Below are 16,217 nucleotides of genomic sequence, written 5' to 3'. Positions count from 1 at the left end.
TCTGTTCTGTTGAAAGCACCACCTCTCTCATCTGAATTACTGTAGTAGTCTTCTGAGTGATCACCCTGTGTTTTTCATTGTACCACTTTCAGTCTTTTTTTTAAGATTTTATTTATTTATTCATGAGACACACACACACACACAGAGGCAGAGACATAGGCAGAGGGAGAAGCAGGCTCCATACAGGGAGCCCGATTTGGGACTTGATCCCAGGACTCAGGATCACGCCCTGAGCCGAAGGCAGACTCTTAACCACTGAGCCACCCAGACTTCCACACTTTCCATCTTTTATCCACAGAGGTAGAGTGAGCCCTTGAAAACTTAATCTCATCACATCTCTCTTCTCAGAATCCTTCAGTAGCTTCCTGTCACAACTGGAATAAGTTCCAGGGTCCTTATTCTGCTTTCTACATCTGACATCATCAGGCCTCTGGTTACTTCCCCTCACCTACCCCATCTGCGCTCCCCATCCGTTCTCCTACTAGTCACACAGTCTTCTTATTTCCATAGCACACAAAACACATATCTACCTTAGGGCTTCTGCACTTGTTCTTTTCCTCCTCCAGGCACTCTCTTGCCCTAAATATTACATGGCTCATTCCTCATTTCCTTCAGGTCTCTGCTGAAATGTCACATAAATCAGCAAGACCTTCCCTAACTATTCTATATGAAAGACAATGTGCTATTCTCTTATTCAGCCTTATCTTTCTTATCATAGCTTGCTACCTAATGCTATTTTATGTTATATTATTATTGTCTCTCCATATTAGAATATGATTTCCTTCAGAGCAGGAACTTTGTTTTATACATTGCTTTATTTGTAGTTCTAGAATAGTTCCTTGTAATGGTATTCATTAAATCTTTTTGTTTAACGGATAAATGAATAATGATATTAATAGTAATAGCTTCTGCTTATTGAATACTAATCTTTATTCAACTTTTATGAAATAATAACTCCATTTTGCAGAGGAATAACCTGAGAATTTAATTTTTCCAAGGTCATGTATCCAGTAAATAATGTCTGATTCTGGCCCCTGCTTCCCAAACTTTAATATATATTCAGAGCCTATAAAAAAAAAAATGCTGACATGTATAATGTATGTGTATCTGTATGTGTGTTTACACAATCATTCTTCTAGTTTCCAAAGAAACAATAGAAAGAAAAAGGACTTAGATGGTTGCTTATAGGAGAGGGAGATAACAGGGAGAGTGGACAAGGGTGGAAGCTACACTTACCACAATTTTAGCATTAAAACTACATACCTGCATCATATAACTTAAAAATTGAATTAAAAAATACAGATTTTCGCCACTGCCTAGTTATTGTGTCAGAATCTGGGAACAGGGGACGCCTGGGTGGCTCAGCAGTTGACCATCTGCCTTCAGCTCAGGGCGTGATCCTGGGGTTCTGGGATCGAGTCCCACATCAGGCTTCCTGTAAGGAGGCTGCATCTTCCTCAGCCTGTATCTCTACCTCTCTCTCTGTGTGTCTCATGAATGAATAAATGAATGAATGAATGAATGAATGAATGAATAAATAAATAAATAAATAAATGCTTTAAAAAAAAGAATCTGGGAACAGCACTCGGGAATGTGCATTTTTAATAAGTTCAGGTGACTCTGATGCAGCTGATCAGGCTGATGCTTTAAGAAACACTATTCTTTGCCCTATGACCCCAAAAAAGGGGAAGTGACCACTACCTTTTTCATTTCTGCAGTGGCCAGTGTTGGGCCAGGAATGGAATGGTTTATCACATGAGCTTGGGCTGAGTTGCACTGTTGGACAGAGCTTCATTAGGGTAATTAGGAGATGATGGCCTAGCACTTACTCACTTCCCAGGAGGAATAAAGTCCAACCTTGTGGCTCAGGATGAAGCTGTCAGGAGTTTTCTAGGGCTGGTTCACATTTGTTTACGTGTGTGTTACCCACAGACTATAACGTTTATGTAGTGTGTCCCACTTTCTGGTTTGCTGTACTGGATCCCAGAAGAGACTGTCTACCCTATTCTGTGCCTGCTCTGCAAGCTTCTCATTCTCTGTTTTGCATCCACGATTTGTATTATATGATGGTGTGCCATAAAATGTGGAGGCCCAGCATGGGGCAGGTCCTCTGGTCACCTGAGCCCCCACTGACTTCTCTTAACCAAATCAAGCCTCCTCAGGGGTTCTGTGCCATAAGTGCATCTAGATGATGTACTATTTTCCCTGAATGAGTGTGAGCATTAGGAATGTGTGTGTGGTACTTTTACTATTTAAAGAAAGTTGTTACAGTACTTTGCATGTATGATCAATGCATTTTTTTCTCAGCACCTTCAAATTAAAATGTGAAAAGGGTTAAATAAAACTTCAATTAAATTTTTTTATTTTAATGTATTTGTCTGATTCTCAATTTTATGACTAATAGACGTTTGATAACAAACATCTGTTGGCAAGTAAACATCTCGATTAAAATGAAGAGTAGGGGCAGCCCTGGTGGCGCAGCGGTTTCGCGCCGCCTGTAGCCCAGGGCGTGATCTGGAGACCCTGGATCGAGTCCCGCGTTGGGCTCTCTGCATGGAGCCTGCTTCTCCCTCTGCCTGTGTCTCTGCCTCTCTCTCTCTCTCTGCATCTCTATGAATAAATAAATAAAATCTTTAAAAAAAAATAAAATAAAATGAAGAGTAGACCCCTGAATGTCATGCTTATAAGTTTGACTTCATATTTTGGTAGTGCAGCTTCATGAGGATTTAAGCCCCATTGTGACAGTATCACAGATTTGCTCTCAGGTAACCTGCAGCAAACATGGAAGGACACATAGTGATACCAGTTGGGGCCATCACTAGGGTCCCTGGGGAGATTGGGATATGCTGTTGCGAGGTGCCTTGTAGAGGTAAAATTGATAGGTCTTACAGACCCGAGTGTAAGATGAAGCTGTTAGGTAAAAACAGGAGCTGTTAGGGATTTGGGGAGCAGAGTAGGGAGAGAAGGAGGGGGAAGATGGTGAATAATCTTTTGGTTTTTTGGTTATAGATTTTTAGGTATGCTATAAGTGAGTTAAAATTTTTCCACTTCATTTTATTTATATCTGAAGTAGCAGTGAGTGTCCTAAAAATCAACTTGAGACTTATCAATTGCTCAATACAGTGATATCTAGAAGTAGAATTCTAAGCACAATATCTTTTACAGAGCAAGCATCATGAACTTGTTTCTTTTGTCTTCTATGTTCTCCAACATAAATCTCCAGCATTCCTTGAGAGCTAGTTTTATTTCTGATTTCTCTTATGTCATTAAGAGCATGCATTGTCTTACTCTCTGTGTCCTGCCTTGGTTTTAAAACACAAAGGAAGTCAGACTCACTACATTTTTCTGGAAGACTGGGTACATCAACCTGGAGAAGTGTTCCTGATGTGACCTCTAACCTGTTTTTATAAATATAACCAGTGCCTTTCAGACAACCTCTGGCCAACACCCATTCTTTTGATGTAGGCTACCTTAGTCATTGCATCACAGCTTGTGGTTACATCCTGATGCTTCTACACACATCTTCCTATATGTATGTCTCTGGACAAATTATCCCCTAGGCCTCAACTTCCTCATCTATAAAATGGAGATTTATAAGAAGAACATACCTCAAATGGTAGTCATGAGGATTAATGAAGTAACACATGATATGTGCTTAGCATGTCCTGGAACACATTGCATGCTCAATAAAGTTTTATCTATTTGTACCATTATCCAGTATTTTATCTTGCAAAGGATCAAGAGAGTTTATGAAAGAAATGAATGACCTTTCACAGTATCAAAAAGATGAGGAAGTACCTGTACATGTGTAACTTCTCTTAATAAGTTAGTATAGATCTGTCAGGGTAATTATTTAAACGCTTTTTGGAGCCTCTTTTAGTATAGACGAGTGTCTCTCAGAATGCAGTCCTTGAACCAACAGCATTAGCATCACCTGAGAACTTGTTAGAAATGGAAATTTTCAGGCTATTGCAAGACCCACTGAATCAGAAACTGAGGGCAAGGCCCACCAATCTGTTTTAACAAATCCTCAAATAATTCTGATATATACCAAAGAGTCACTAGCCTAGACCATCTTTTTTCTTTTTTTTTTTTTTAAGATTTTATTTATTTATTCATGAGAGACACACACAGAGAGGCTGAGACACAGGCAGAGGAAGAAGCAGGTCCATGCAGTGAGCCTGATATGGGACTTGATCCCGGGTGTCCAGGATCACACCCTGGGCCAAAGGTGGCACTAAATCCCTGAGCCACCCGGGGATCCCCTCTTTTTTCTTTTTTAAATAAGAGCTTTACTGAGATGTAATTCACATACCTTACAATTTCCTCATTTTAAGTGTACAGTTAAGTGTTTTTCAGTACATTCACAGAATTGTGCAGGTATTGCCACAGTCAATTTTAGAACATTTTCATCACCCTAAAAAAAAACCAAAACCCATATCCATTAGTATGTACTCCCCATTTTCCTGTCTGGTCTTTTTGTCTCTACAGATTTGGCAATTCTGACATTTTATATAAATAGAAGCATAAAATAAGTAGCTTTTTTCATCTAGCTTCTTGAGCATAATGTCAGATTCGTCCCTATTTTAGCATGTATCAGCATTTCATTCCTTTTAATAGTCGGCTACTATTCCATTTGTATGGCTTTGCCACATTTTGTTTATCCATTCATCAGTGGATGGATATTTGGGTTGTTTCTACCTTTTGGCTGTTACAGATGCTGCTGCTCTGAACATTTGTGTACAAGTTTTTGTGTGGACGTATGTTTTCATGTGTCTTATGTATATGCCCAAGGGTAGAATTGCTGAGTCATATGACAACTGTATGTATAATCTTTTGATGAACTGCCAGACCATTTTCCAGAGTGACCACACCATTTTTATTATATCCCTGCCAACAATGTGTGAGGGTTCCAGTTTCTTCACATCTTCGTCAACACTTAATTTTATCTGCTAGACCATCCTTTAAGATAGTGAATTCTGTGAACTTAATATGCCATGACAGTTATTTTCCCTAAAGTAAAATCATAAAACCTTTAAATGATGCCATTTAGCTTTGTTTCTGATAGTTACCTAGTTTCCTGTTTATACTATCCATTTTATGATTTTATATATATTTATCCTATTTTTGGTCATTTTAATTTTGAAACACTGAAGGCAGGAACATTTATTATTCTCTAATATGTCTAGTAATACTTTTTTTGATTGGCTGGTTCTCAAATACTTTTTTAAAAAAGATTTTATTTATTTATTCATGACAGACACAGAGAGAGAGAGGCAGAGACACACAGGCAGAGGAAGAAGCAGGCTCCATGCTGGCAGCCTGATGTGGGAATCGATCCCGGGTCTCCAGGATCACGCCCCGGGCTGAAGGCAGTGCCAAACTGCTGGGCCACCGGGGCTGCCCTCAGACACTTTATGAATATAAATATTCCTTAGCTTTGCAAAACGGCTGCTATCAAAAACAATTCATTTTCTTGACCCTTTGATTTCTGATTATAAGCCCCAGCTCAAGAAATAGGGTTTTACTAAAGCTGATTGACCTTTCTCACCGCTGTTTTCTCTTCTAGAAGAATGGCTTCTTGTTGGCACCAAACAAGGACATCTTCTTCTCTATAGGATCCGAAAGGATGCTGGTAAGTGGCAGCTCTCCAGCATCAAGAAAGAGGTGACTTACTACTCATGCAAAAAATTTTGATAGTCAGCTAGTATACAGCTATGAAATCAGTGATTCCTGGACCATTAAAAATAACTGGGGTTGAGACAGTATGTTGGGAAAGTGGGGAGAAGCATGAGAAAAGTCTCTAGGTTTTTTTTGTTTTTTTTTTTTCAGACTCTGTTCCCCTACCCTGATTTCATCAGTGGGGTTGAATGTTCCTCCCCTCCTCACTTCTTGGAGACTGACTGTCAGAAATAGGAAATATCACTGATGGGAATAAGGTTTTTTTGTGAATGATGTGGTAGTAGGAAACAAAGTTAGGAACTATTGATTTAAAAACCTTTCTTAACTTGTGAGGGGTGGACTAGGAGAGAGGAGGTCTGGGTTTGAGCCCAGGTTTCTCCTGGGCCAAATGACTGAGTAGGTCCTTTCCAATGTCATTTTCCTCTTCTATAAACTGTCTCACAAAATTGTTGGGGTCAAATGCAAGGACTTTGAAAAGTAAAGCTCCAATCAAATGTGACTTTATCAGTGATAAATGTGGAATAATAGGGGCACCTGGGTGGCTCAGTCAGTTATGCTTCCACCTTTAGCTTAGGTCATGAACTCAAGGTCCTGGGGTCTTGCCCTGGGTCGGGGTCCCTGCTCAGTGGAAAGCCTACTCCTCCTCCTCCACCTGCTCCTCCTCTTGCTCACTTCTTCTCTCAAATAAATAAATAATCTTAAATAAAATTTTTAAAATGTCGAATAATAACTAAAGTGAAATTTATTTTGTTAGGGTTTCCTCTTTGGGGAGAGAAAAAACACCTCAACTCTCTTTTCCTCATTTTATTTCTTTGTTCTCTTCATGGAAAATTGATGTGTTTGGATAATGTATGTTGGAGCTACAGAGTCTGTAGAAATCTGCTGTTAATGCCAGAATGTGTTGAACCATATGAAATTGTCATTATTTGACTATATTAGAAAAAAAATTTCATAACTTTCAACTTAAAAAACTTTTTGTAGTAAATAGCTTAAGGTTAGAATGGAAATAGATACTTTGTTTTGGAACCTGGAGAAAGGGTAACATGGGAAAAAGGGGCATTTTTCTAGAGTGTATGGGGGGGGGAATTTTCTTCTACCTATTTTAGGTTCATTGGGTGGGAACATATAAATTGGACAAAAGACAGATTAACAGGAGAAAAATGTATTAACATGTGTATTATACATACACATGGGAGCATTCAGTGATGGGTAACTCAAAGGGGTGGTTGAAATTTGGGCTTATCTTAACAACAAATGAACAACAAATTTTTAGAGAAGTGATAAGACAAAGGAAAAGGACCCTGAGTTTCTAGGATGGCAAATTGTTAGAAGGCAGACACATGGGGGAACTAATGTAATAATGATGAGTAAGTAAAGTTTGTTAGTAGATTGGTCTAGTGTCCTTTCAGGGCTAATGAAATCTAGAGCTATTTCCACTGATTAAATTCTGTCCTTGGTAGAGAGGGGAGGAGGGACACCTTTGTAAATGTATATTCTGTTTTTAGGCAAATTGAAGGGAAGGAGAGAGCCTTTTTTTATCTGCTTCTTCTCAGTTGCCTTCAGCTCAAACTGTTTTTTCATGGACACGTATTGACATTTGCACTGATGGTACAGAAGTGATAGTACTAGAACTGGTCCTTAGCATAAGTTCAGGATAGTGGTTAATGAGCTTATTGGTACATAACTGTTCTAGTAGTTGATGTGTTGTTCTCTATAGAGCACGCACTCACTGTGGTTTCTGGTATTTTAAGCCAAGTTTCACTTAAGAATGTTCTTTGTGAGGCAGTAAAAATTATTTTATTATATCTAATCTTTGACAACACATCTTTTTAATAATCTCTGATGTAGTAAGAAGTGCTGTGTGCCTGGGTATGAAGCACAGTGGCTGGCTCGAGAAAAAGTACTTATTTGAGTTTTAAGCAGAACTGGCCACTTTTTTTTTTGTGGGACATCATTTTTGCTTAAAAGAATGACAGATTATGGTTTTTCAGACCATTTGGGTGTTTGGTACATGTTTTCTTAAAACGAACAAAGGAGTCTGTCATTTCAAAGAAAACAACTGGAAGTATATGCTGCTAAAAGTAAGGCTGGGGCTTTCCATAGAAAATTAGAATTGTGGAAAAATTATATCCACCTCTATGAGCTCGACAGCTTCTCAATACTTTTCTGATGACATTGGAGGTGATAATGAGTATGATTTTACATATATATATGTCCTATAACAAAATGTACCAACATCTGGAGAATCTGTATAACTCAGTGAACAGTATTTTCCAGTGCTTGAAGTTTCTAAATCATGCATGAGTAAAAGATCCATTTAAAAGTTCTAAATCATGCATGAGTAAAAGATCCATTTAGTACTGTACTTAAAGTACAAGAGGTGTCTGGGTGGTTTAGTTAGTTAAGTGTCTGACTCTTGATTTCAGCTCAGGTCTTGATCTCAGGGTCACGAGTTCAAGCCCCATATTGGGCTCCATGTTGGGCTCTATGCTGGGTGTGGAGCCTACTGAAAATTTTTAAAATAATAAATAAATAAAGTGTAAGACTAATTGACTTTAATTTGACAGAAAGTTTCATTAATAGGTTCAGATTTCACATTGCAAGAAACTCTATTTGTCAAGTTTTGGTATAGTATCAAAGATGATGTACAGTTATCTGAAAAAGCTTTAAAAATATTCCTCTGGAAAAAATTAAAAAAAAATATTCCTCCGTATTCCAACTATATGTCCATGTGAGGGAAGATTTTTGTCCTCTCCTTCAATCAAAACTATCAAAATATTCAGTGCAGAAGCAGATGTGAGAGTTCATCATGTTTGCTTCTGGGCTGTCTCTCACTGGCTGCTACCTGCTTGACCGGTCAGGTCCCTCAAGTATGAAATTGGAATAATTATACGTACTTCTTGGTGGTAGTTGGAAGGTTATAGAAAATATGTGGGGAATCCCTGAGTGGCTTCGCAGTTTAACGCCTGCCTTTGGCCCAGGGCGCGATCCTGGAGTCCCGGGATCAAGTCCCGCGTCGGGCTCCCGGCATGGAGCCTGCTTCTCCCTCTGCCTGTGTCTCTGCCTCTCTCTCTCTCTCTGTCTATGAATAAATAATAAATAAAATCTTAAAAAAAAAAAAAAAAGAAAATATGTGTAAATTTTTAAACCCAGAACCTAGCACCTAGTTATGACATAGTTTGTGATAGCTGCTGTAATTATTATGATAATTATTCTCTTTTTGACTCTTTGGTAACCTTTGAGACAGAATGTTTTTGTCATCCGCATAAGGCTGGCATCACTATTTTTATGGTATGTAATTTCTTCCCTTTTTGTAGCAGTGTTAACAGGTGTAGCATCTCCTGAAAGCGGCAGTAAGTATAGATGCATTAAATTGCTTTAGTGTTGAGTGTTTGCTCTATCCCCATGATGCAGGATGTATGGTAGCTGCTGGGATTTAGCTGGTCTAGATCTAAGGATGCTTCGGGCTGGGTTTCATTGCTTGGACTCTTTTATTTGATTGTAACTTTTTACAAACACTTAGCCAAAGTACTATTTTGTAGGATGAGACTTTCAGACTCACAGGTACCTTGCAGCTTCAGTATTCACTGTGGTGTGATTTTTTTCTGCTAGGTGTATGAAACACCTTGTTCTAAACTTGGAGTTGAAAGCAACTTCCTGCACTCAGTAAAGACAGCTATCCAGTGTAGGTCTCTGGCTTCCAGTCTTTCAGGAATTTTTAGACTCATGTAGGAGAGCAGTGTAGAGCAGCATTTTTTGTTGTGGTTATTTTTACACATATCCTTGTGTTTGAAACTGTACATGTTTGTTTCTTTTCTATAGGTTGCAACAGGTTTGAAGTGACACTAGAGAAATCCAATAAAAACTTCTCCAAAAAGATTCAGCAGGTAGGCAGTGATGGTCTCTACAAGAATATTTGACTTCTGTGAGACCCTATCAAAACTAGAACTTCAATGACATTATTTATTAATTCTGAATTTTCTGCTGTCTGTTCTCCCATTTATGCAGGGATCTTAGTCCATCCATCATGTGCCTGAGATCCCCTAGAATGAGCAGAAATTGAGATTGCACATACATAAAAGTCAGATCCCTACCATTGGCATAGACTCTTTAGTCCCTTTTTTTAGTACTGTACTTAAATGAACATTTGTTAAGCCTTGTCAGAAATGTTAATTGAGTCTAATGATTTGTTCTTTTCTAGATCCATGTGGTTTCCCAGTTTAAGATTCTGGTCAGCTTGTTAGGTAAGAAAACGGGTTGCAGTTGTATTTCTTCTGGTGAAAAATAAAAGCTATGACCTGATTAACTCTTTCATGGTTAAATTGATAGACCTTGAAACTCGTTCTAAACCAGACACAGCATGGTACACAAGTATTAAGGGCAACAGCATCCCTCATAAATTTGAGCTCTGTTCTCCAAGGAATGTAATTCATTCATTCAGTCATTGAGCAGATACTGACTCCTGCTCCAGGCATTAGGGATACCAAGTTGAATGAGACAGGACTTCTGTCTTTGAGATTGGTGTTCTGATTGTGAAGACTGAAATGACAGAAAGTAATCATGATACAGTGTGATAAGTTACAATGGCAATTTATAAAAAATGTGTGGATCTTAGTAATGGGAGGGACAACATCATCTAGGGATTATGACAGGAAGAGAAAGGAAGGCAGAGCATTTTAGGCAGAGGTCCTGGGGTCTGGCCAGACTTAGGATGTCTGTTGGAGAGTGGCAGAGTGGCAACAGATAGGGGAGAGAAAGATCAAGGCCAGACTATTCAGGCCCTGTTTGAAAAGCCATAGATTTGATTGAAGGTAGCCAGTGAGGCCTTTTCTTAACAGAAGACTAGAAACTTGCCTCATGCTTTGTACTGGTCAGCCCAGAGCCCAAAAGGTAGAATCATTTTAAACTGAGTTTCGAGGAGGAAAGAAAAACTCTTAAAGTAACTAAATCTTCATGAGTAAAACTAGATAGGAGACCTGAGTGAAACTATTTTGCTTGCTTTGCTAAAAAATAAATCCATGCCATGGGATTGTACCAAATCCACAGAGGATTTCCTTTCTTTTACTGATGCTTGTTAATAGAAGGAGCTTTGAAAGCCAGTTCTTATACAAATATTGCATCATAAATTTCCAGACTTGAGAAAGACAGAGTGTAAGAGTGCTTGGGTTGTGAAAGAGCTCTTCTACATAAACCAGTCCAAATGTAAAGGAACAGAAGTGACCTCTTAAACATTTGGTAATGTGATTCTGAGAACAGACCAGAATAAATCCTTGTTAATGAAACCGCAGATACATCTTCAACCAACATTTGCCCTTTGGTTCTTCTGATTGTTGGTTATTTTTTTGTGTGTAGAGAATTGTGCTAATTTATACTGTTGTTGTACCTCCTTCCAAACAGAAAATAACATTTATGTTCATGACCTATTGACCTTTCAACAAATCACCACAGTTTCAAAGGCAAAGGGAGCATCACTATTCACATGTGACCTCCAAGTAAGTATAGGCAAGGTGAAGTTTGACTTCATGTTTTAATAAATATGGTCTTTCTTATATTATTCCTACCATTAGATGGGAAGAATAACATTGATATCCAAACCCAGCAGAGACTCCAAAGAAAGTGTTTGATTTTGGATTGTATTAGAGAAATGTCTCCCTTTGTATGTGGTCTGAAGGGGAAAGATTTGGGTTCCTTGTGTGTGTACTAATTAGAGAACCAGACATCTGTATGGCGAGAGGCAACTAACGCACAGTAAAAGCCCTTGCCATGGACAAACCATCAGTAGGAAAAACCAGGCTTAACCAGTATCACAAACATATTATTGTATTCTTTGTCTATTGGGTGTTTTTTGTTTTTTGGGAAAGACATTTCTCATTTTTGCCAATTCATCATCCTTACATTATTCAAAATCTGCCTTACCCTTCTACTCAGCTTTGATCACTTTTTAGCATCCGTGATCTACATTGATGCTGCACTGTTTTATGCTTAGACATTTTTCTCCTCACTCCTTAAGGGATTGAAAGTGAGCACTGACACATGCTGATCCCTGACCAGCATGTATTGACAGCCATGAGTGAGAAACATTTAAGAACAAAAGGAGTAAGCAGTTACATAAGTGAAGGCCTGCCCTGGGATTTTCCTGTGTGAATTATGAATGTCCAGGAGATTTATGGGGATTGGGGCTTTGACTAGCAGCCTGGGGAAGAAGTGCTCTTCCGTACATCTTAGAAAACTGGCATTCTTCCACTCAGTTTGTGTGGCAGTGTGATTTTGTATTACAGGGGATTTTCAGATTAGTAGCCATTTCAAGGTAGAAAATCTCTAATTAATTTAGCTGTCACTCAGTTATGGAGTCATTGTATACACATCTCATTTTCTCTGGGTATCTCTTCCTAGCACACAGAGACTGGTGAGGAGGTATTGCGGATGTGTGTGGCCGTGAAAAAGAAGCTGCAGCTCTATTTCTGGAAGGATAGGGAATTTCATGAATTGCAGGTAAAGTCCATGTTACCTGGTCCATGTTGACTCCCACCTTGAAAGACTTCCTGTTCAGTAATACTGAAGGTCAGGACCTTGACCTGGAGCTCTCTCCAGATGAAGGCTCTGCCACGGGTACATGAGAGCCTATTCATGGCCACTCATCAGAGTTTCCTGGTCTTCGGAGGCAGGGGAGATACAGTTCTGTAACGTTAAATGGATTGGTTTATTTCAAAGTGGATATCTAATACAATCCAGTTCATGGGTGGCTTAAATTTTTGTTAGGTGGTTTCCTACCTGTATGCTTGTAGGCTTGTGTTTAGATAGGGGTGAGGGTGATTTTGCAGCATGGGGGTAGAATGACAGGAAAATCATGTTGTTGTTGTTTTCCTGTTAGCATCTTTCCATTTGAACTCTTGCTCTCTTTCTTCAGGGGGACTTTAGTGTACCAGATGTGCCCAAGTCTATGGCATGGTGTGAAAACTCCATCTGTGTGGGTTTCAAGAGAGACTACTACCTAATAAGGGTAAAACTTACTATTTTGCATATATCATAGGTTTACCTCGGGATGATGGTCACATGATCATCTGAATTACAGGTCAAGAGACTGCCTTAAGTAGCGTTTTGGCATAACAGGGTTTGTGTTTGTATGTTTGGCTATTTTTTATGCTTCTCAGAATCTCTACAAATAGATGTCTGATGCCCAGCAGCATCAACTCTCAATTCTCTACATAACTAATTATCCATATCATGTATCTAATTATCAGAACAGATAGTTAGGGCTGCCATCTTAAGGCTTCAGTGCTCAGGAATTATAAACTAATTTTCGTATTAACTTAAGTATTTTTAAGACTTTGAGTTTTCTGCATGCCAAAAGCTTTTAGCATATTTATTTTAAAAGTTATTTTTATTTTTTTTAATTTCAAAAGCCACATGTGTTAATATTAAAAAATAAGGAAATAAAGACAAGCAAAATAAAGGAAATACAAGTCACCCATAATCCCTTCACTCAGAAATAATCCCTAAAAATAGCATGTTAAACATTATTTTGTGACCCTTTTGTTTCTTAACCCATGTGGTAAATATCCATGATGTTGGTTTTCCTCCAGTATGCATACTGTATGTAGAAAAGGTTAATATACCATTCATTTCATAGAATAACCCAAATTTCTTAGCTTTATATCACTCCCATATTCCAGGGTTGGCAATTCTCTTAGAAGCCTTTCTCTCCATCTCCATTTCTCCCCACTTCCCTACTCCCTACCTTGTTAGCTCTTCTTTATTTATCTAGTTAATATATTTGTTCCATTTTTACGTTATTGGGATGTCCTGATTTTATCAGCATCAGAGTTGCAAACTCGTAAAGGAGTCACTGCTATCCAGCTGACTGATGAGCAGAATAGCAGCTAGACCTGTAGGTGCTGAAAGAAGTCTGTGAGGGATGGGGATATAGAGCCAGAAGCTGCAGTAGGCTCTCATTCCTCTGACTACCTTGAATGCTGCCACCATCTTCATGAGGGTACAGTGTTTTGAGGGTGGGAAATCTTGGTTTAGGCCCAAGCTATTAAAAAATTACTTATTTATATCATACAATAAAATTCTTTCTTTTTGCTATACAGTTCTAACATAGCTTAGAGTCATCTAACCACCACCAAAATCAAGATTCAGAGCAGTTCCATCACCTGGAAAATGCCTTCATGCTCCCCTGTGAAGTCAACCCCTCTTCCTGTGCCCCAACCTCTAGTAATCACTGATCTGTTCTTCATCTCTTATAGTTTTGCCTTTTCCAGAGTATCATATAAATGGAATCCTACAGTATGTAGCCTGTTGAATATGGCTTCTTTCACGTGGCATAATTTGATATCCATCTGTATTGTTGTGCAAGTCATTATATTCTTTATGGCTAAGTAGTACATGGTATGAATGTACTACGGTTTGTTTATCCGTTCATCAGTTGAAGGACAAAGTTTTTTCCTCTTTTTAGTCATTATGAATAAAGCTGCTATCAACATTTGCATACAGATTTTTACATAAACATAAGTTTTCATTTCTCTTGAGCAAGTGCCTAAGGAATGGGATTACTAGGTTGTATGGTAAGTATATACTTAACTTCATAAGAAGCCGACAAACAAAATGGCCATACCATTTTGTATTCTCACCAGCAGTGAGTGAGAGTCCCAGTCACTCTGCACCCTCACCAGCACTTGACATTGTTAGTTGCCAGGCTAGTTGCTTGTCTCCTGTGTTAAAGAAAAGGAAGCCTGGCTCTATGTTGTGATGACAAAACACAGTATAGTATTTCCTTAGGAATATTATTGGCTTCTGTAGATTTGGGGTTTTGTTTGGATTTTTCAGGCCATGTTCATGTTCAGGCCCCTGGTGAGAGAACGTCGATTGACTCACTTTATGTCTTCCTATAGGTGGATGGAAAAGGGTCCATCAAAGAGCTCTTTCCAACAGGAAAACAACTGGAGCCGTTAGTTGCACCTCTGGCAGATGGAAAAGTGGCTGTGGGTCAGGATGATCTCACCGTGGTGCTCAATGAGGAGGGGATCTGCACACAGAAATGTGCCTTGAACTGGACAGACATCCCAGTGGCCATGGGTGAGACCACCATAGCGGCTGTTTCCCACTTTGGCCTGGGGTTGTGTGCCATCCTCAACAGAATGGAATCCCATTCATAGTGTTAGCAGACTGTGGTTTACAGTGTCATTTACTCTGTTCCCCTTCTTATAAGTAGATGAGTGTTTAAGATCATTAAAAATGGGATATTCTGGTTTTTTTAGGAAGCTGGGTTGTGTCCCAGAGAGGGAAAAATATAAACAGAGTTACATGTTTTAGGAAGTGATTGTCTACTGCCATATATTTTTACTTCTTGCTCCTTTTTATTTTGCCTCTTTGTAATGGTTTTATTGTGTCCTTTGCCAGATAGACCACATTTGGAAATTAGTGGAAATTATTTATTTATTCCTATAATACATGTAACCCAGTATTGAGGTGCTTTTGATGTAATGTTTATTGCTTCTGTTGTCCTGTAGCTTGGAGGTGCAGATTGCATCTAAAGGCAGTCTCTGGCCTACCCATTGGGTATTTCTGCTCCTACCCCTGCCTCAGGCTCTCAGCAGTGGTACTGCTGAAAGGGTGTGTGACCACTCTTGCAGCAATTTATTTTCAGTCAAAAGAGTGAGCATATTAAAAATCGTTACTGCTGTGGAGTGGAGCATGCAGTCATGCCATCTTTAAGGACTCTAGCTGGGGAGGTAAGGATTACATCTTGGATAAAGAGATAAAGCAAGGCACTGCTTTATCAGTTGTTCAGAGATGGGTTGAGATTCAGTCGTTCAGAGAGTTCAGCTTGCCAGTAAGAAGTTTCATTACATATGTAAGATTGGACTAGACTGGGTAGGGAGTTTATGATCTGGCTTGAAGAAAAGTCCCTGTCATTTTAGGCAGAAAAATAGTCTGAAAGGTGATTGGAAATGCTAATTTGTGAAGGAGCATTATAGAGATTGACCTGGGTAGAGCATGTGGTCTGAATTACAGAGAAATGAGGGTAGGCCGGTTGTTAGAGGCTGCAAAGGCCTGAGAGGCCCGTAGATTCTAACTGGGAGAGTGTTTTGGTAAAACCATCATATTCCAGGGTAATTATTGTGGTGATGGCTAGAGATGAACAGATCAGAAGGAAGATAAATAAAAAAGATGATATAAGGCTCAAGATTATGTTTATTAACAAGTTTGAAAGGCTAAGAGCTTCTTGGGAAGCTTCATGGTGTTCTGGGGGGCCCTTGTGTTCCCTTCAGAAGAGGAGTTGTGCGAGAAGTGATGAGATATGTGTAATATGCTTGAAGTATGCTTCTGTTTCCCTAGTGTTAGAGTTCCTGTTTTATAAGCGTTGTTAGCACCCAGTGCCTTTGGCAGTGTTTCTTAAAAATATATCTGTGCCTTAACACACTGAGGAAAGGAGAGGGCAGGGTGTTCTCTCTAGGCAGGTTAGGAGAACCACCATCTGACAGGATGAAGACTAAACTTCCTCAACGGTGTGCATTTTAAACTTCCTTTAT

General features: G+C 39.1%; 1 protein-coding gene across 3 annotated transcripts in view; it reads left to right on the top strand.

Moving 5' to 3' along the window:
• VPS39 (VPS39 subunit of HOPS complex) overlaps positions 1 to 16,217 on the top strand; it is a 47,105-nt gene that overhangs the window by 2,439 nt on the left and 28,449 nt on the right. The window contains exons 2-10 of one of the 3 annotated variants that reach the window (XM_038580159.1): positions 5,570 to 5,635; positions 5,833 to 5,939; positions 9,000 to 9,035; positions 9,505 to 9,569; positions 9,884 to 9,926; positions 11,080 to 11,174; positions 12,076 to 12,174; positions 12,590 to 12,682; positions 14,577 to 14,760. In XM_038580159.1, coding sequence (XP_038436087.1) covers positions 12,106 to 12,174; positions 12,590 to 12,682; positions 14,577 to 14,760 — 346 coding nt within the window. In that variant the 5' untranslated portion in view covers positions 5,570 to 5,635; positions 5,833 to 5,939; positions 9,000 to 9,035; ... (2 more) ...; positions 11,080 to 11,174; positions 12,076 to 12,105. The remainder of the gene's footprint in view (positions 1 to 5,569; positions 5,636 to 5,832; positions 5,940 to 8,999; positions 9,036 to 9,504; positions 9,570 to 9,883; positions 9,927 to 11,079; positions 11,175 to 12,075; positions 12,175 to 12,589; positions 12,683 to 14,576; positions 14,761 to 16,217) is intronic. The other 2 variants (XM_038580160.1, XM_038580158.1) reach the window with 2 other exon arrangements.

This window comes from Canis lupus, chromosome 30 (genome assembly GCF_011100685.1).
Source record: "Canis lupus familiaris isolate Mischka breed German Shepherd chromosome 30, alternate assembly UU_Cfam_GSD_1.0, whole genome shotgun sequence".
Taxonomy (NCBI): Eukaryota; Metazoa; Chordata; class Mammalia; order Carnivora; family Canidae; genus Canis; species Canis lupus.
This window is presented reverse-complemented; position numbering and strand designations above follow the sequence as displayed.